Source organism: Mirounga angustirostris, unplaced genomic scaffold (genome assembly GCF_029215605.1).
Source record: "Mirounga angustirostris isolate CCGP_5_RB_7025 unplaced genomic scaffold, mMirAng1.0.hap1 SCAF_11, whole genome shotgun sequence".
In the NCBI taxonomy this organism is placed as follows: Eukaryota; Metazoa; Chordata; class Mammalia; order Carnivora; family Phocidae; genus Mirounga; species Mirounga angustirostris.
This window is the reverse complement of record NW_026991719.1, coordinates 89455649-89475932: the sequence shown is the minus strand read 5'-3', so window position 1 is coordinate 89475932 and position 20284 is coordinate 89455649. Positions and strand designations below refer to the sequence as shown.

Here is a 20284-nt window from a genome sequence, read left to right as displayed (position 1 = left end):
GGGTGGAGGGGCAGAGGGAGAAGGAGGGAGAGAATCCCAAGCAGACTCCCCACTGAGTATAAAGCCTGACACGGGGCTCGATCCCACTGCCCTGAGATCATGACCTGAGCGGAAATTGAGAGTTGGACACTCAACTTATTGAGCCACCCAGGTGCCCCCACTTCAGCAATATTTAAACATTAGAAAATGGCTTCCTATTGTAGCAAAGAGAACTTCATATGAATTTATTACAAGATCTCCTTGCTTGTCAGTTTCTTAGGCTGCATAGAATGTAAAGTGCCAGACACTACGTTGGTATAAAATGTTTTCCATGGACAATATTAATATTTTAAAATCTTTTTTGCTCCTGCAGATTTCCAGTAGACAGGAAGTCTAGCTCTATTTACCCTTTGGCTACTAATGAATGCTATTAAATTATTATTTATCTTCTTTAGGCAGAGGCACTAGAGGAATGAGATCAGAATTGCCAAGTGAGGCAAGCATTTAATTTAAAAATAATAAAAAAAAATAATACAAATCCATCCAAAAGTGGCAACTAAAGTGTGGCTCCTAGAAAGTATTTTGGACTTGAGTCAGAGAATCGGGGTTGTGTCTCCACCTGCGTCACTAACTTGCTGGGTCATCTCAAGCAAGTCACTGCCCAACTCCTGATGGCATAGCCCTTCTAAAGTTTCATCTTCCACACTGCGTATTCTATATGCTAAAGAAAGCAGGGCTAAGGGAGGCTGAATCCTCTTGTTTATCAGCTATCCACACCAGCCTAGCAGCTCTGAGGTCAGTCTCCAGCTGCATTTTTTGTCTTTTTTATAATCTCTTAAATCCTTGCTAGGCTTTCATTGCTAGTTCTTTTCCCTAGGAATTTGCATTCAGAAATACTGAGGGCTTCCTACCTTTGGGAATTTTTCTGTGCTCATGAATTTAATGAAAAGTTACTTAGAGTTACAAAAAAAAAAAAAAAAAAGCCAGAATTAAGTGTCTTGTTTGAATGACTGTTTCTGTAAAATCAGACTGTTTCCATCATGACTAATGTACCTTCACTATTTCAGTTTTGAACTTAATACATTTGAGTCCTGGTACGGTGAGGCATGATTGTCAGTTTCTCTTATTAGCCGTGCTTGTATTCTCCCACTTACTCATTGTTCTAACCTTTTTTTTTTTTAAACCCAGAATGATTGAGCAATAAGGCTCCATATCATGGGAGTTATATTTTGGGTACTTGAGGATCTCATTGATTTGAAATAGTTTGAATTGCACTAAGCTAAAATTTACCTTTCGTTGGCTTGCTAGGAAAAAAAGTAAACAAAATAACTTGCCTCAGAGTGTTGAGAAATTAACTGTATGGCAACTTCAGGATGTGTGTTGTTTGACTGTAAAAGCTAGAGAGAGATTTTTACAGATCTCTTCATTAAAGGAGGTCTAGCACTATAATTAAAAAGGCAGACAATAACAAGGGTTGGTAAGTATATGGGGAAATTGGAACCCTCACACATTGCCGGTGGCAATTAAAGGTACAGCCACTGTGGAAAGTTTGTCAGTTCCTGAAAGAGTTAAACATAGAATTACCATATGACCCAGCAATTCCACTCTTATGTATCTATACCCAAAAGAAACGAAAACCTATGTCCACCCAGAAACTCATACATGCATGTTTATAGCAGCATTATTTATAGTAGCCCCAAAGTGGAAACAACCCAAATGTTTCTCAGTAGATCAACGGATCACAAAATCTGATAAAGACACACAATTGAAATATGATTAGGCAGTTGAAAAGATGAAGCATTGGTACATGCTTACAGCATGGATGAAACCTCCAAAACATTATGATAAAAAGCCAGACACAGAAGGCCCCACTTATATGAAATATCTAGAATAGGCAAGACCATAGACAGAAAGTGGATTCACGCTTGCCAGGAGCTGGGGGAAGGGAAGAGTGGAGACTAGCTGCTAATGGGTACGGGGCTTCTTTTTGGCGTGACAAAATGTTTTCAAATTGGATAGTGGCAATGGTTGTATAACTCTGTGAATATACTAAAAGCTGTTCAATTGGATACATTAATGGATGAATTTCATTGGTTTGTGAATTCTGTCTCCATAAGCTGTTATATAGCAAAAACGTTAGCGACTATACTATTCTAATTACTTGAAATTGGAAAAGTGTATGTAAGTTACATTTTTTGGCCGGGGGCTGGAAGGAAGGAAAAGTGAGTAGTTAGTATTGAATGGATGCTGTGTTTCATTTGGGCAAGATAGTAAAAGTTCTGGAGATGGATGCTGGTGGTGGTTGTGCAACGTGAACATACTTAATCACACAGAACTGTACACTTAAAAATAGTTAAAACAGTAAATTTTATGTTGTGTATATTTTACCATAATAAAAAAATCTATAATCCTAAGAAAATCGTATTTTACATTATTCCAATGTATAAGGCTTTTCCCCCCTCTCTCTCTTTTTCTTTTTAGCAAGAGGATGGGAAGTGTGATCGACCTTTTGGTTTTTATGCATGAGATTCTTCTATGTTTTAGAACTTCTGTTCAGTATGTGTGTTTGTTAGGAGAGAGGGTGTTGGTTATACACACATATATGTCTTTATCTTGGCTTTGAAGGAGAACTTGAAAATGCTTTATGAAACTTTATTTGCCAGTAGGAAAATAAAAGAGGCCAAACTGTAGGAAAATTTATGTTGTTAAATTATAAAACAGTGAAATGCTGTTCTCAGAGTATAAATTATCACAGATGTCCTGATTTCCTTGGTTAATCTTGGCTCCTTGAATGGGAAAAAAAAATCTATACTTTATATAGAACATATCTTTCTATAAGCATTTTCCTTTGTGTAGTAGGATTGAGCGAGCACCCAAATGCATTGAAAACACTCACAAACATAGTGGTTTTGTTTGTACAATACATTAAGTGAGTTTCAGAATGCAAAGTAAGAGATGGAAAAATGAAAAACAAACAAACAAACAAACAAACAAAACTCCAGCAATGAGGAAGTCACTGAAAAAGGAATTAAATGATTTCTAAGGGCCATGGAACTTTGTTATAACCCAAGCAGTTTGTAGGCTCTAATTCTGTACCTTCTAAGGATTACTCTATGAAAATAGTTTCTAAGCCTGGCTGCTGTACAGGACATTTGAATTTGAAGATCGATGGCACAAATGCCAGCAATGCCATTAGTATAAAGTGTAATCAGAGGTATGTTTGTTTTTCTTGACTAGGAAGTGGTTTCTTTGAAAAGTACAAGAAACACACAGTGCTTCTATATGTGAGTGTGTGTGTGTGTGTGTGTCTGCGTATTTTCTTTCTGTTCTTCTATTGCAGAAAGAATTATGGTCTTCCAACATCTTTGTCCTTTATAGTAAGGGTTTTTCTAGAATTCGGCACTGTAGTATATTACCCTTGATTACAGGGTCCAATCAGAGTTGATGTACTCAGAAATCCATTGATGTGATTAATGGTCTCCTAATCATACTTTTATTTCCTAGATTAGCCCAATTTCCTGTACTTTCACAATTTTTGAGTCATATCTTGAATTATCCTTTATAGGGGGCCCGAAATCCTTGTATTTTTAGTCTGTAATTTGCATGATTATTTTAATTTTCTTTGATTTCCTTTGCTTGAAGAAAATGAAATTTTGATCTTTTTTGAACTCTGAGTGCTATTCTGTGGTAAATGGCCAACCTAATATGAACTTTTTTTTTAACTATATACATTTTTTTTTTTCCATCAGCCCTAGATCTAGAAATCTTCCCACAAATTTCCACTAGTCTGGCTTTTATTCTTCTCAAAAGTAAAGTAAAAGTAGTCTCAGATTCTGTAAGTAACAGGGAAGTAGACCAGGAAATGACTGTACAGGAAATATAATTGATCATTTGCTCTTTACAGTTGGTCACAGGATTGGCTAATAAATAGTCTATTGAATGAAAAAAATGACTCCTAAAATCTTTGGGGCCTTTGAATACATTTGAAGGTTATTTGTGCCTTTGGCACCTTACTTTTTAAAAATCTCTTACCTTTTTCTTTTTTTTAAAGATTTTTTATTTATTCATTTGAGACACAGAGATACAGAGAGAGAGAGAGAGAGAGAGAGAGCATGAGCAGGGGGGGAGACAGAGGGAGAGGGAGAAGCAGGCTCCCTGCTGAGCCAGGAGCCTGACGTGAGGCTCGATCCCAGGACCCTGGAATCATGACCTGAGCCGAAGGCAGACACTTAACCATCTGAGCCACCCAGGCACCCCAATCTCTTACCTTTTTCAAATGACTTTGAAATTAGGACTTTTTCATATCTAGTGGTTGCTTTAATATTTGCTTTGTTTTCAACAGTGCCCTTAAAGATAGCCGTTTTCCCCCAATGACAAGGGACGAGTTGCCACGGCTGTTCTGCTCAGTGTCTCTGCTCACTAACTTTGAAGATGTCTGTGATTATTTGGACTGGGAGGTAAGACTATAGAAATGTTGGAAAGAAAAATGAAGGTAACGCCTGACTCTTTCAGCCCGTTCTCTATTGTAGTGGAGGTGGAGAGTAAGGTGGATAAATAAACCTCACAGTTGATCAATGAGATATCAATGAAGGAGTTGTTTTTGTTTTGTTTTGTTTTGTTTTGTTTTGTTTTAAGGCAAAGCGCCATGTGTCGTTTTAATCCCCATACTGAATTGGCTGTTTATTTTTGTCTGATTACTTTACCACAGCACCTCATAAAAGCTGTTAATAAGTAGTAAGAAGGACTGATTGGAATTTATTTTTCCTCTTATTTCCATTCTGATGTACTTTGGTGTAACCACCACCCAGCAGTTAGGTGGTCAGAGGAAACTTCTTGGAAGCAAGGAGCCAAAGAGTGAGGATAATACACCAGTTGGGGAAATCAGCATGTGGATACAAAACAGGGTGTCGGTTAACTACAGTTAAATCATGTTAATTCATTCTTGGCTACCTTACTTTATGCACTTAAACACTCTAACAAATAATATTAAGGTTATATCTCAGTGATCTCTGAGCATTGTCATGTTCGAGGTAGCCTAGATTGATCTTATTTTTTATTCTTTAGTGTGTGGGTTGGGTTTCTAAGGAAGTTCAGAGGTTCTCACCATGATTTGTTTTGCTCGTTGCGAGAAGACAGTTGAGTGTATGTCTATGAAATTTCACACACAATCGTGCACACATTATTGAATGCCTCCTGTGTTCAAGGCACTGTTGCTACATATACAAGAGTCCTAAGATTTGGTCCCCACCATGAAGCACCTCTCAGTCTAATGGCAGAGAAAAGAAGTATACACCAAGCATAAAGAAAAAAGTACCACAAGAATGAAACAATGGGAATTCAGTGATGCACTTAGCATTCTCTCACATAAACACTCATAAATGACATGACTAGATCTTTATGGTATTATATGTTTTAATTCTACTGACTTTTTAGAATGACCACATCCCATGGTAACTGAGGTATTCTGCCTTGTGGACAGATCACTGTCTTGATAATTAATTGGACTTGACTTTTAGTTTGGGATTTGCTCTGATTCCTTGTGAGACTTTGGACAACTTATTCCACTGCCATTCAGTTTTCCACATACAGAATAAGACATTTCTAAAGTTCTTAACCTTCATTGGAAAAAAATCCCTATGATATAAATTACTGTTGTTAGGCCAGAGCTTTATATATATAAACATTCCGTAGAAAGTAGGATAAAAGAGTTCTTTCTGAGTTTTGGAGTGCGTCGGGTTTTTTGGAGTATTATCAGAATATGAAAGCATTCGGGGATGTTTTGTAATGGGAAAAATAAAATTAATCAATAGTGTTGAACCTAGCAAAGTTGGATTGGGTAAAACCTTTCACAGAATTAAAATTTCCTGATTGCTTTCTATAAGTTCATTGTTCCTATTTGAATTTTTCTTAAAGAGAAGTCTACCCATATCATAGGAACATTCCTCAGTATTTTTAAATGATCCCAAATTATATCCCTTCCTTATTAACCAATATTAAAATGTGGGTGATTCTTTTAATGTTTTAAGGCTACTGCTTCCTCTTCTTTAGCTAGAATTTTATTTCTGCTTTCTGAATTGCAGAGTGCCCTGCGTGTGTGGGGGGCGGGGTAGGGGGAACGATAACGGGGTAAAGCCTGAAATCTAAGGATGACTGAGCTACAAAACACACTTACTCTTGCTTGCCACCACTGAGGTGGAAGCACAGTTGTCGGGGGGGGGGGGTTGCACATGCACAGGTGTGAGCATGTGTGGCACGTACATGAATGTATATTTCATAAATATGCATGCATGTATTTGGAGGGGAGGAAAAATGGGAGGATCCAATAGTAGTTCAATAAATATGGGGAAGCACAGAGTACACCACCATCATCTCCTTTAGCCCACTTCAAGCACTGTCTACAGCTAAAATTAACCCTCATACCTTACATATTGTATATTTAATACGTTCCTCGAGGCTTAGATATTGGTGTCTATTGGTGTAACTTTAACCAGAAAGTGATGCTTTCTGCAAAAATAAATATATGTTTGTGCTTTTAACATATAAGTATTTGAAAGTGAATTTTAGGTCCTGCTAGAATGGCTATGCTAAGAGGGAAAGACTGTCCTTTTCAGTTAGTTCGTCATAGTTGGAAGTATTTAGCATAAGGAAATTTGTCCCCAAAGAGTAAGACTGAAAATTGGATTTTTTTTTAAGCACAAGAATGTGATTTGGGCTTAAAAAAAATATACCATAGTCAGTGATTACAAATGGAATGGTATTATTGTGGGGATGATGTCATAGGGTCATCCTTAATAATTCTGAAAAAGCATTGGTTACTTGAAACACAGAATGCCAAAGTAGAATTAAAAACATTATTTTTTAAAGTATATGTCAAGGCATTTCCACTCCTAGGTATATACCCCAAAGAAATGAAAACAGATGCTGAAACAAAAAGCTGTACACAAATGTTTATAGCAGCACTATTCATAATAGCCCTAAGGTAGAAACAACCCAAATGCCTATCAACAGATAAATGGATAAGCCAAATTTGGGATATCCATACAATGGAATATTAATCAGCCATAGAAAGAAATGAAGTAGTGACATGGATGAACCTTGAAAACATTATGCTAAGTGGAAGAAGCCAAGCACAAAAGGCCACATACTATATGATTCTGTTTATACGAAATATGCAGAATGAGCACATCCACAGAGATAGTGTGTTAGTGGGAGCCAGGGGTTGGGGCAGGGGCTGACTGAGAAGTGATGGCTTTTAATGGGTCCAGGGTTTCCATTTAGGGTGAGGAAAAAATTATGGAACTGGATGTTGTATGACACTGTGAATGTACTTGATGCCACTGAATTGTACACTTTCAAAGGGTTAAAATGGTAAATTTTACATGATGTGTATTTTACCACAATAAAAAGGCATATATGCATCTGCATATATATTTAAACCTATTGTCCATAATAGTATAGTAATTCTAATTTATTGAAGAAGAAAACTTTGAAAATTCAAAAAATATAAAGAAAGGCAAGCCGTTTGTAATTACACCGTTCTGAGATAACCACTGTTAACATTTTGGAATATTCCCTTAAATTATTTTTCTGTGTCTTTGTATCAATAAATATGCCTATTTGTTCATGTAACGGAGATCATATTGAATATACAGACATTATTAAAAAGGATTGTGGTGGGGGTGGGGGGATGGGTTAGCCTGGTGATGGGTGTTAAAGAGGGCACCTACTGCATGGAGCACTGGGTATTATACGCAAACAATGAATCATGGAACACTACATCAAAAACTAATGAGGTCATGTATGGTGATTAACATAACATAATAAAAAAATACAAAAAAAAAGGATTGTGGGAAAGTCTTTGTTTATGGTTTATCTTTATATTATAAGTTAATGATTCATACTGCAAATTTCCTTTATGAGGGGGGTCCAGTCTATATTATGAAAGGATACATTTATTTTACTTTGAGAAATTTCAGACTGTCAAATAGGTAGAACTTTTCTTCCAAGAATGAAATTTCCTATTCACTCATAAGTATCTAAATTTAACCAGAAGTGCACAGCGCTGCATATGTTGATGCTACAGGGGGAAACAGGAGATGGTGACAGAATTTTAATAGAGTATTTTCAAGGTAGAGCTCAGTAACGAGTATGTTTGATATAAACAGAAGCCTCTCACCTAGGGCTTTTCTGGTAGAAGTACAGTTTGAGAGTTGACCCCCACTGGTGAAGCGTGTTACTGCAATAGAATTCCTAATTAAAGGGCGAAAATGCCCAGATCAAAGCAGAAGAGGGCGAAGTCTAGAGGTCCCAAAGCATAGAGGTGAGTCACTTTGGTAACAAGACAGACATCCCCGTGGTCACGAAGATGAGGGATGTGACCGGTGGTCATAGCCACCTAATTTTCAAATGATCGGGAAACAAGTGAACCACCACAGGGCTGGCTACTGTCTTTCTCTTTACTTCGAGGTTTTTAACTGAGCCTGTCTGGGACCTCTCTTTTGGTAACATGTCTCTATTTGTATAGTGGAAGTTAATAGGAAGGTAGGATTTACAGCAATCAGACTTTGTTTTAGAGGCTAGAATGCTTCCCTTTGATAACATGAGTGAAGCCCAATAAATGGTTTCACAAGTGGATGTCACTGGTTTCAATTCAAGGTTGAATTGACAGAATGGTCAGTAATGCCTCCATGTTTTATTTCCTCAACAACGTAAGAATCATAACATGTAAGATGAGTGTCTATGGGTAGCATGTCAAGGAGCTTGGGTCGTGATTAAAAACAGCAAAACCATCCACAAAGATCGTACAGACAAGTTGGAACACCGACCCCACCCTTCTAAGAATTGCTCCTCATTGCCCCCGTCATGATCTATTTCTTGCCCTGGTAGGTATGAGAAAGATGAAGAGTTGAATGATTTGGGGGAGAAAAAATTCATTAACTGATAAATTGAGATATTTACCTACAAGGCTAAAATGGCTGTTAAATGAGGAAAATTGTTCTCCTAGGGTGATATCTGAAGTGATCTGCCTTGTGTCTGAACACGAAAACTTATGACCGTGGTTGTGTGTTCTTCAATTGACAGCATTCTCTTAATTCCATATGACAGGATGATGGACAGACATGGTGCTTCAGAAAGAAAAGCTCTTGCAGTATGTTGAAGTCCTCTAAAATAATCTATAGGCTAGAACTGGTGTAGTCACATGATGTGGGAGCCATGTTTGTTTTTCAAGATCTGGAAGGATATAAAACCAAAGACATTACAACAGCCAGAGTTTGCCTTGAGGGGTGATTCTAGGTGTGTTACCTCATGGTTGCTCATTTGCAAGATGATATAAATGAGTAAGCTTTTTGCTTGTCGATGAACTTGTATATAGCCAGTATACAACCAGTGATCTTGCAAGGGGAGTTCATGTAGCAGTCTGCTGACTGGAAGACAAAGTATTTTCTAAATTGTCGTCAGGCATCTCTTATTTCTGTGCTTTAGAGACCAGATCATTTTGGAGGCATGAGGAAGAAATATTTCCTGTATTCTAAAGTAGACCATTAGATCACGTTCCAATAGGTCAGTAACATTTTCATGAACCACAAGGCACTTTTAGTTCTATCTAGCTCCCTGGATCACTGCTATCTCAACTGTGTATACAGCTGTCACTTGGGGAACGCATCGTGGCCTTAAGACGGACTGTTCCTTTTTAGCACCCAACACTTACATGAAATCAACCCATGCTGGGTGGGGCTGGCCAGCATGATTCTTGTATGATGTCAAAAACCTATCCCTGGACTATAGAGCTAGACCCCAAGCCCCTAGTCTCGCTCTGTCCCTCAAGTATCCAAGCATCTGTCATTGTCCGTGAGCTTGTTAGACTCTCGGTACTCAGGGTGCTGCACTTCACTTTAAAAAGCACACCTCTTGAGTCAGCACAGCTCCATTTCTGATGTGTTTGGTTGCAGTTAATAATAGTGCGCTTTTGTAACAACCTTCACAAGCGTAAACAGATGAGATGAGTAAATTGGCTACCGTCATTATCTCTCATATATTTTAGAAGGTCATGATCTCCTTCTCACCCCTTCAAGGTTTACATTTTTCTAGCTCCTCTCAATGTACCACTGAAAACAGAGTTTCCATTCAGACACAGATGTTTAGCATGACTCACCCAGTGAAATGACTTCTCATTGTATATGTTCAGTCCACCCCCCCTTCATGATTTTTCCCTATGATATATACGATGCTTTGCTTCTCTTCTAACTTAAGAGTCCCACCTTTGGGGTGCCTGGGTGGCTTAGTCGGTTAAGCATCTGCCTTCGGCTCAGGTCATGATCCTGGGGTCCTGGGATCGGGCCCCGCATCGGGCTCCCCCAGGAGTCTGCTGCTCCCTCTGCCTCTGCCACTCCCCACCACTTGTGCGCTCTCTCTTGCTCTCTCTCTCGCTCTCACTCTCTCTCTCAAATAAATAAAATCTAAAAAAAAAAAAAAAAAAAAGATTCCGACCTTTGAAAAAATACATATACGGGTGGGCGAGGAGGCTTTATATATCTAGGAAAATGCTTTTCACGGTATTTTCTCAAGGACCTTGAGATTTTTGTATAAGATGTCACTATCGTTACAATAATTTAGTCTTTGTCCTGATGCTCTACTTAGAAACGTTTTTTCAAGTGCTGTGGAACACTGGGGAAAGGAGTACTTCAAGCTTCCTGACCATCTAGTAAGAATTTGCTGTGAATCAACACTTCAGTGTATTAGAAGCCCAGTGAGGAAGCAAGCCGAACAAAGTGAAGTAACTTCTAGAAGGTGATTTAACGCATGGAAATTTGCATTAGCTATTGGTACTGTTGGTGAAATGGGCTTGCACAGTCCGTCCTCCAGCCTCCTCCAGTTGCTTCCTGCTTTTCTCTCAGCATGTTGTTTGGTGGTGCGGAAGGGCATTTCCCTGCTTCATCCCCCAAATCTACAGACCCTTCCAGCCCTTTCCCTAGTAGTTGTATTATAGTCTGCTCTTTCCTGGATCTCTGTTTCCTCACCAGGACGCTGGAGAAGTTGGACTAAATAATACCCATGGTCTCTCTGGAGGCTGACACAGTGTGATGCTGTGACTCCCCCTTTTTAAAATGGCTTCTGTTTCATTTTACTTCCAGAGAACGAATCACCACTAGCCACAGAGTAGTCATAAGAGGTCCTTAACTTTTAAAATGGCAAGGTGGCAACCAAGGTGAAAACCAGTCCAATTTTTGAAATTGGGCATTCCAGAATCCCTTTCCACCAAAGAATTCTCTTCAGGAAGACAAAATATTCTAAACAGCAAATGCCTTGTTTTATTACTGCATCATCCCCTGGTTTAAGTCAACGTTATATGTATAAATCTAAATTAAGCAATTAGGGAGTGACTGTTCACTTGACAAAGATAGTTTGCTTTGCAGATGGACTCACTCTAGGGTTTCTTTACTGCCTTCCTGGTGACTTCAAAATTAATCCATTTACATAAATGCAGCACATATGTAACCTTTTAGGAACAAATCTGTTTTGTAGACAGAGTAAAACTACATTGAGCCAGATACTCCATGTACAGTTTGACCCATATAAGATTCTTCTGTTTCTTATCAGACAAACAACATTATTTCACCTTGAATATGTTGGCCAAGAGGTGTTTCTCTCCCCCAGCCTTTGAAAAGCAAACTGATTCCCGTGCCTAGGTTTTAAGAACATTTCCTAACTTGAGTTTCTTTGTGTGTAAATTCACTCCCTTCCTCATCCCCTTAAAAAAAATGGTAGAAATGCATTTTTCTAACTTTTGATGAAAAGTAGGCTTTTTATTTAAAGGTCACCTGTGTTGCCTGAACTTTCTTGGAAAGCTTCGGGATGTTCAGTTTTTAAGGAATGCTCGTTATAATTAATCATTACAGAGAATTGCGGTTTTTTTTCCTTAATTGCACACTGAGCTGTCACTTGTTCTCCGCAAAACCTCAGCTAAGATCAGTCTCTTTCCTTGCACATGATACATAAACATGTTTGGCTTCATAGCTTTTCAAAGCACCTCGTCATTAGCCATGCTTTATTTAAAATCTTAACTAGTTCTTTAAAAGTTCACGGGGGTGATTATTGGCTAGTTCAGGTACTGTAGAGCTGTGTGTCTGCTATCAGTTAAAGTAAATGTTATCAGATTGTTGTTTGGTGGCCTTTGTGAAATAAATTGGCAGGCTTGTGTTCCTGATAGACAAGATGTCTGAGTCTCCTACATGAATCAAAATTGGCACTAATTGGCCCTTTGGTAAGCCCTGCAAAAGCCAAGCATTGGTCCATGGAGACTGAACTAATTTCTAAAGCTAAAGGTGACTCATTTGCAGGGATATGAGAGAAGAGCAGTACATATGCATTTTGGTCAAGGAGGCCTTTGCAGTCATTTCCCCAAAATAACAATAGAAAAAATAGCTTCCGACATGGACAACGAAGCAGCGTTTTCAGAGTAGAATATGTTAAAAGGTGACTTGTGCCCACGGGGTGGCTTCGCACTCGGTTATCCTTTTTGACTTATTTTTCTAGTCTTCCTTCCGTTTCTGGAAGCATCTCACTCAAAGGAGATTTGCAAGCAAGGATAGCTATAGACACCGGTCAGATAACAGACTAAAAACAACCCAACAAGATAGTCCTTGGTGTTATCCTAGTTGGCTCAGGAGATGATCTTTCAAGGTACTAAGGCAAGAGTTGTTTCTAGGTGGTCCTAGGATGGCAGGCCATCATGATTTTCCCCTTTATACTTTCTAAGGAGATGTTGGTTTTTTTTGTTTTGTTTTGTTTTGTTTTGTTTGCAGTAATATGCATGTACTATTTTTCTAAACGGGAAAAAATTATACATGTTTGTGGTTGGTGAGGTTGACAGAAGTAAAAATTACTGAGCCCAAAAAGTGATTTGCGACAGTGCTATTTTTTAAATATATTACTTGGCGAGATTCTGAAGTGTTAAGTGCTAACAATTGTTAAGTGTGCACTGTTAATCAGATGGGCACCTTCCAAATTTCAGACTTCTGAAATTGGTGGGTGGGTTGAGGTGATGTAAATTCACAACTTTGAGGATTTGATGGGCAGATCAGGACAGTATGTAGTCTACTTTTTTTTTTTTTTTTTGGTAGGATTGCGATTGGGGGAAGTGATTCATTAGGATCTGTACGAATTGTCATCAGCCTTTATGACTAAAATCTTAATTTTTCTTGCCCCAATGAGAATTATTCAAGAGGATAAACTTGGAGTAGGCCCAAGTTTGGAATATTTTCCTCTTTTATGGCGAATTTGTTTTCACTGGGAGAAGGAAGAGTCAGTGTCTTCAGAAGGCTGAGTGGGGGGGTGGGCAGAAGGTTCTGTGGGGCTATGAGGGAAAGAGTGGAATGTGTTGCATTGTGGCTTGGGGTTTTTAGGAGAAATACCACATATGGCTGTTTCCTCCCAAGAATATAAGAAACTCCACACTCTGGGTCAGACCCATGGGCTGTCCAGTGCAGTGTTTGTTCTGTCCGTGGTACCATGGGCTGTTTTGTGAAAGAGCATGTGTGTCTTCTATGATGCCAGCCTCTAAAGGTTAGAGGGTGTGCCAAATATCCTGAGCTCCTCTCATTAGGAACAGAGTCCTTTTATTCAGTTCAATGGAACTGGCATATTGAGCCTGGCAGGTCAGTCTTATGTGAATGACCAGTGACTGGCTGCTTTGTTAATTGCAAAGCATATTTTGCCAAATAATATCAACAAAGACATGTCAAACCACTTTCGATTCCTTGACTTCCTGATATACATGTACACACACACACATATGAAATTTCAAGGTGAACCCACTGAAAATCAGTGGAGCGAGCTAGGGCCGTACTGTTTTACGAAGGAAACCCAACATTTGGTTAATGGGGAGGACTGGGGCTAACTGTGGCATTTGCTAAGACAGATGAACCTGGGGAGGTAATTGGTTTTATTGGCCAGGATGTGATCAGGGGCAGATTTAGTTTTAAGGGTCAGGACTGTGGAGGTAATTGTGGATCCAAATGGTCCAAGGCTAATGTGGATCCCATTTGACTTAGCCAGAGCACGTTTTATGCTCGTTGATGCTTTTAGCCAGATGACTCCTTTTCATGTTTGAGCATATCCAAGGTTGTGGGCTTGTTGATCAGGCTCACAAGTAACAGTGAGGCCCTTTTGTAGTGCTGATAGTGGCTTATAGGACGAACACTTGCCTTATAGACAGACTAGGGGATATCAAATTGTGTGCAGTTGTGAGGAGCAGAATATGGATATGTGTTATAATGGGGTGGGAGGGCCACTTTTTTAATGCTCCTGTGTTGAGAGTCACTGCATTAGGGGATAATAGTTGTAAATGAAGCCACATTTCTAACAAGGGGCCAGATAACGAGGACAAATGAAATCTGCAGAGTCTAGAAGCTTCATTTTAGCCATTATTTATAATCTCTTCTCCTACCAAACCTTTTACTTTGTAGCAAAATTGATTAATTTGCATGTATCTCTGTGTGTGCCCACATGCTCTCTGACAGAGGAGTGAACAAACAGAGAAATAGACAAGAGGAAAGAGGATGGGGCAAGGTGGGGCTGGGGATGCATAATCCCAAAACTGAATAATCAACTCCGGAATAATCAAGATCTATTTTAGGGTCCTAACATTAATCTTGATATTTAATCATTCTGGGCTATGTTAAAAACAAAAGATTGTATAATAGCATTAATAAAAATCACTCGCTGTGTAATGGTTCAGAATAAATATGGCTTTCTTTTTAGCATGAAATAGGAATCTGTTGAACGGGTCTTACTGTTCTCTCAGCACACACAGATACAGCTCTGTTTAATTCCATATCCTCTTATCTATAAGTCCTACATTTAATTTACTACCATTCGAGTTGATTTATAGCTTTGCTTAGCAAAAGTACAGTCTTGATTAAAAGGATATTATCACAGCTGATGGGCCTTGAAAGCATTTTTTTTTTTTCAGACCTTCTAATAATTTTGACAGTGACCTGCAGACTCCCATAAGGCTAGATCTGCAAGTCTCCCGTTTTTGCCTACCTGGCCATACTTTGGGCAGTGGTGGTTAGGGGTATGTGAGAGGTAGTAGGGTGACATAGTCTTCCCATATGCTACCTCCTTATCCACCCCTAGAAATGGAAAGTTACTGCGACACTGTGGTGGCGTTTTAGCAGAAGTTTGCTTCAGGGAATCCCAGTTCCCTGGTTAGCTGATCTCTTAGCTAGCGGATAATTGCAACTGGAGCCTTTGTCTCTTGGGGTGCTGCTCAGCGGAGGGATTCTCCACTCTGTCTCAGAGAGGATTCGATTATTATACATGAGGGTTACATTTTGAAGCTGCAGCTGTGGCCGATTCCTCCCTCAAACAATACAGAATTAGTTTTGGTGCTCCTGTCAGTGGAGATGACTTACTTTGCAAAGCCAATGATTTCCACAGGTTGGCCAGATTCAGTCATTCTCCACAGCAGGCCATTTTCCACTCTTCTGTTTTGATTGCGCAGTATGACTACTTGGTGGTGTCTGTGGTTCTGGGAGTAAGGAAAATGCTGTTGCTCAACAGGTGACAAAAAGCTATTATGCTTTGATTCTGGTCAGAACATGATTGCCATTCTCCCGAATCCACTGGTTGAAGAAATGCGTCACTCTGGTTTTGGCTTTCTGTCACTGTGGAGTATATTTTTTAATCCATGAAAGAAGTTATTTTTCCCAAAGGGCTCACTTTAAGATCACCCTACTTACATTTCCATTTGCAGGTACTTTTCAATTGTTCAGAATCGTAGGAACACAGAAAAGAACTAAAAATTGTAAATGTACTAATTCTAAATGGGAGAATTTTGATAATTTTTTGTCATATTAAATTTGATGGTGGGGCCTTCTGAAAATACAAAAGTCAATCAGTTTTATTCATGAGTAATTTTTATTTTGGTCAGCATGTCCTTCCAGTTTGGTCTTAACCTCCTTCTTTATATTTACATATATATATAAGCTTTACTGAGGTATTATTCACATACCATACCGCTGGTCATAACCACTTCTAATTGCTAAATTACTAGGCTTCAAAATCTCTGATATTTTTGTTAAAGAACACAATGCACTCCTATGAAGAAAGGATTAATGTGTCTAAATTACCTCCAATTTGTCTAAATCACTTTTTTTTCAATACACAGCCACAGTCTGTCAGAGCTAGACCAATTATTAGAGGTTTTCTAGTTAACCTAGAATAAAAATCACCTGGGGAGTTGTTCTTTTTCCAAACCATACCCGCTGAAGCATGAAACCTCCTGAAATTCTGATAAACTTCACAGCCCCCAGGTCCCCCCATACCAGTTAAACACCCCTGATTTTGTCTAACACTCTCATCTCACAAATAGGGTAACATTCCTTGTCTCAACAATTTTGATTAGACGCCCTCATAAACACCAAAATTCTTTCCAATTTGAACATGACAGATTTTTGATAAATTGAGTCGAACATGCAAAATTCACTTCAGTGAGTGATGGGAGCACAGATTATTTATGCTGTGTATTTTTAAAAACAAATTATGAAGGAACTGCTATGGTTGAAGGGGAAAGAAAAACAACTTCAAAGTCACAGATCAGAAAGCCGGTATATGGAAACTGTTGCAGATTTGTCATTGTCTCCGTACCGTGTCAGGCACTCGGGAGATTAGTAGATGTCCTTTATCCTGGAAAGGCCCGATAGCTAAGCACTCATATTTCTTCTCAGCTGTCCACAGTCATTTCCCACAGGGTCTGGGAGGCCTTATTGTGTTAGTTTTTAAACAGCTGCCCTGATTGCATCTTCAGCAGAAGGAGATTCATAAGAATACTGATATCATGTAGAAGAAATAGCCACAGAGATAAGGCTTTCCGAAAAAACAGACTTCTCGGAAGATCTGACAGGCTCTAATGGATGGACATGTGAAGAAGACCTGGGGAAAGAACAAGATGGATTCTCCAGAGGACTTTTTCTTCCCCGAAAAAGTGGAAGATTTCAGGCTAAGGGCAGAAGCAGCAAAAGAAGTTTGCATGGACCCCTGTTCCTCTTCTAGACCTCTGCATGCCTACAGATGGAAAGAGGCAAGGCCTAAGACTTGACTCACCTGCTCTGAAAGGAAGCCTCTTTCCTGGATGAAAGTGTTTCCCTGGTCTCACGTCCTCCCTCCAGGTCCCTTGGGCCACCGTACTAAAGTCCACTTGGGGACCACTGGCCTAAAGCAACTGTAGATTTGGGAGAATGGAATGGAGTTGTTGTGCTTTTGAAATTTCATTTTTCTTACCAGTGTTTACAAAGAAGACCTGTGATCCTCAGTTCTGTATATGATTCTATGTGGGGTACGAGGGGGAAAAAGACCGATTCCTTCTGACTAGATGCTAATCAGTAAAACAGTATGTTACTTTCTTAAAACATTAGCAAGAAATTGCCCACAGTCACTTAGAGAACTCCCTTTCTTAGGGCATCACCAGAAGTTTGTGTGCTTCCCATAAAGTTATAGTGATCTCTGTGTTCATATATAAGAAACGGTGCAAAAATACCCTGCCCCCAAAGGGATTTGACATCTTTCTCACTCATACATTTAGCAACAGTGCATGAGGGCAGTGATGTAGACAGACGGTGAGGGTTTGCCATGGACCCACCTAAGCCGTGACATATATTTTAGAAATACTACATGGAATGGGTGATGATGTCGGATCTGGTTGTTGGCTTTTTTTCAGCCTTATCTGGGTTTGCTCGTCTACATAGAATTCAAGGTCCTGAAGAGACTAGACAGCCTGGGAAGGGAGTTGGCAGCCCCGGAAGTTTTGGAACTTAATCCAAACTGGCGCTTCTATCTGAAAACAGGATGCGTGTTTGCTGTCTCTTTGAAGTCAGCTCCCTTGCTCTAGTTCCTTAGTGTCGTGAGCCACAGTTTGGGAGTGGGGGCAGAATTCTTGCCCTCGACAGTCTTATTCTACACACAGCAGCATGGGTGTTCTGGGTCCAGACAGAATAGCATAGCCCAATGCACGTCGGGGGCACATCCATCGATGTTTTCAGTCTCCACGGCCATCATAATGGCCCTCAAACCCAAAGTCAGTGCTTTGGAAAGAGAAAAATGTTGTGTATATAGATATGCCCTTCCAGAAACCAGGGGAAAGGAAGAACTGCATTGTCTTGGAAGTTAAATTATAACTTTTCCTTTCAATCTCTATGAAGAAGACTGTACTAATAAAACTGCCCATTTCTTTCAGGTCGGTGTACATGGTATTAGAATAGAATTCATCAATGAAAAAGGATCAAAACGCACCGCCACCTACCTACCGGAGGTTGCAAAGGAGCAAGGTCATTGTCGTACTTTATTTCCTATGATCTGCTGAAGAAGTTGAACAAATACACACATTGAAGTGCGCTTCTCTGACCTGGCAGTTCTCAAACGAGAAGAAACGATTCTTCTGCCCCTGGCACTGCCATGTCTGCATGAGATCGGTGAATGACTCCCACAGAAGTTGAATCTCTGCACTAAAGTTGGAGAGCAAAAACACGCAAAAGTATAACTTTCCCCAGAGCAAAGCCTTGTAGAAGTGGGGTTTTCTTTTTAGGCAGTGGTTTGCTATGAATTCGAAATGCCCTTTTCTCATAATCCCAGTGTACTGTATTTGGCATAAACAAGCCTTCTGTCTAACCGTCAGCCCCGCGGTACATTGTCAATATCAAATGTTTCCTCGTCAGGTGGTTGCCGGGGCCTCATTCGGCTACTGTGAGGATTGTAGGTTTCCCATTAAGATCAGGAGCACCAAGACTACACGAAGTCTTCGTGTTTGATCTGCTTGGTCTGCACTTCCTAATCAAACATGTTTCTGTGTTGGCAGATAGAGCACAAATGTTTATGAAACACCACTGTAGCACAAAAGAATTCTTCACTCTGTAACACCTTGTCCTTTCTAGCCACTATGAAATTCTAGTTTTTCACGTCAGTTGAAATGAATATTTTTTCTTTATCTTACAGAGCTTTCCCCCCTCATCAGAAAGCATCTGTAATTGGGTTTCTCTCATGTTGGGTTCATATAAATGTGAGCTATATAACCGTACAATTTCATATCATTACACGCCCCCCACCCCGACAAGAGAGTTAGTCTTTAAGACAGCTCTCGGAAGATTTATTGGGGTTGTTTTCAAAAATGTCTCAACCCTGTAGTTCCCGTTGGCTTCATAAAGTGTATACGAGGGAGAGGGGGCCTCGGATATTAAGCATACCATCCCACATCAGAACCAATAAAAATGTCTTTGCATACTTCACACAGATACACTTAACTGACTCCAGAAGATACCATCAGGGACGGTAATTGCCATGAGTTAGTGTGGGAGTCCTGACTACTACTGAGTTGACACTATGACATTTAGGCTTCTCCCTCCCTTTTAAAGATGTCATTGTTAGAGGAGAGGGCAGTGTTCGTGGTTTAATACCGAGACCCGCCTGAGCCGTCACTGCCAGCCTCTTAGACGTCTCATCTTTGAATGCGATTGAGATCAAAAAGCCAATGTTGTCAGCCGTCACGGGTAGCTAGCACTTAAGGTATGCAGGGGCCAGACCTGCTTCTCTACAGGAGGAAGTCTTAGGTCTTCTGTGTGACTGTTTCTAGGACCAAAGGAGCTGATGGTATTTGGTGACAGTAATAGCTGACCTCTACAAAGTCATTTTGTATTTGCCCGAAAGTGCTTGTGACATGTGCTTGACTGGTATTTTATCTGGTCTACTCTCCACAGGATGGGACCATATTCAGACCATAGACTCCTTACTGAGGAAAGGAGGATATAAAGCTCCGATAACTAATGAATTCAGGAAAACCATAAAACTGACCAGGTACAGAAGGCATTTTCTAGCGCCAGGCTAACCAGTACCTTTCGATGCGTATGTCTATAACCCTTTGATCTCTTTGGTCTCTCTTACTTGCTTTTCTTTCCTGAAACCGAATGGAAATGAATGGCAGGGCCATCCTGGGGGTGGGTATGATGGAACTCGGCTTGTGTGACGTACCAGTCTTCCCACCTTTAGCTCTGTGTGATTCCTTGGGCTCTACACGAGCAAGTCCTCTAAGCCTGTAGACTACGTTATTGAAGAATGTTACCAGAATTAGCCCTTGGCTAGCTTTGGACATTGCTTAGCGGAACCCCCGGCTTCTGATAAGTACTCTTCAAATTTGAATTTAACCTTAGGATGTTGGCAGCAATAGAAGTCTATCATGGAAGCTTACTGAAAATCACAACTGAGCTAGACTCACCAATGCCAAATACATTTTTCCGTGGGATGATGGGGATATTTA

At 39.8% G+C, this 20284-nt stretch overlaps 1 protein-coding gene across 1 annotated transcript in view; it reads left to right on the top strand.

The window, feature by feature from the left end:
- The window catches only part of AMMECR1 (AMMECR nuclear protein 1), a 112664-nt gene that overhangs the window by 86024 nt on the left and 6356 nt on the right, over positions 1 to 20284 (top strand). The window contains exons 3-5 of the mRNA XM_045881498.3: positions 4322 to 4436; positions 18215 to 18305; positions 19728 to 19824. Coding sequence (XP_045737454.1) covers positions 4322 to 4436; positions 18215 to 18305; positions 19728 to 19824 — 303 coding nt within the window. The remainder of the gene's footprint in view (positions 1 to 4321; positions 4437 to 18214; positions 18306 to 19727; positions 19825 to 20284) is intronic.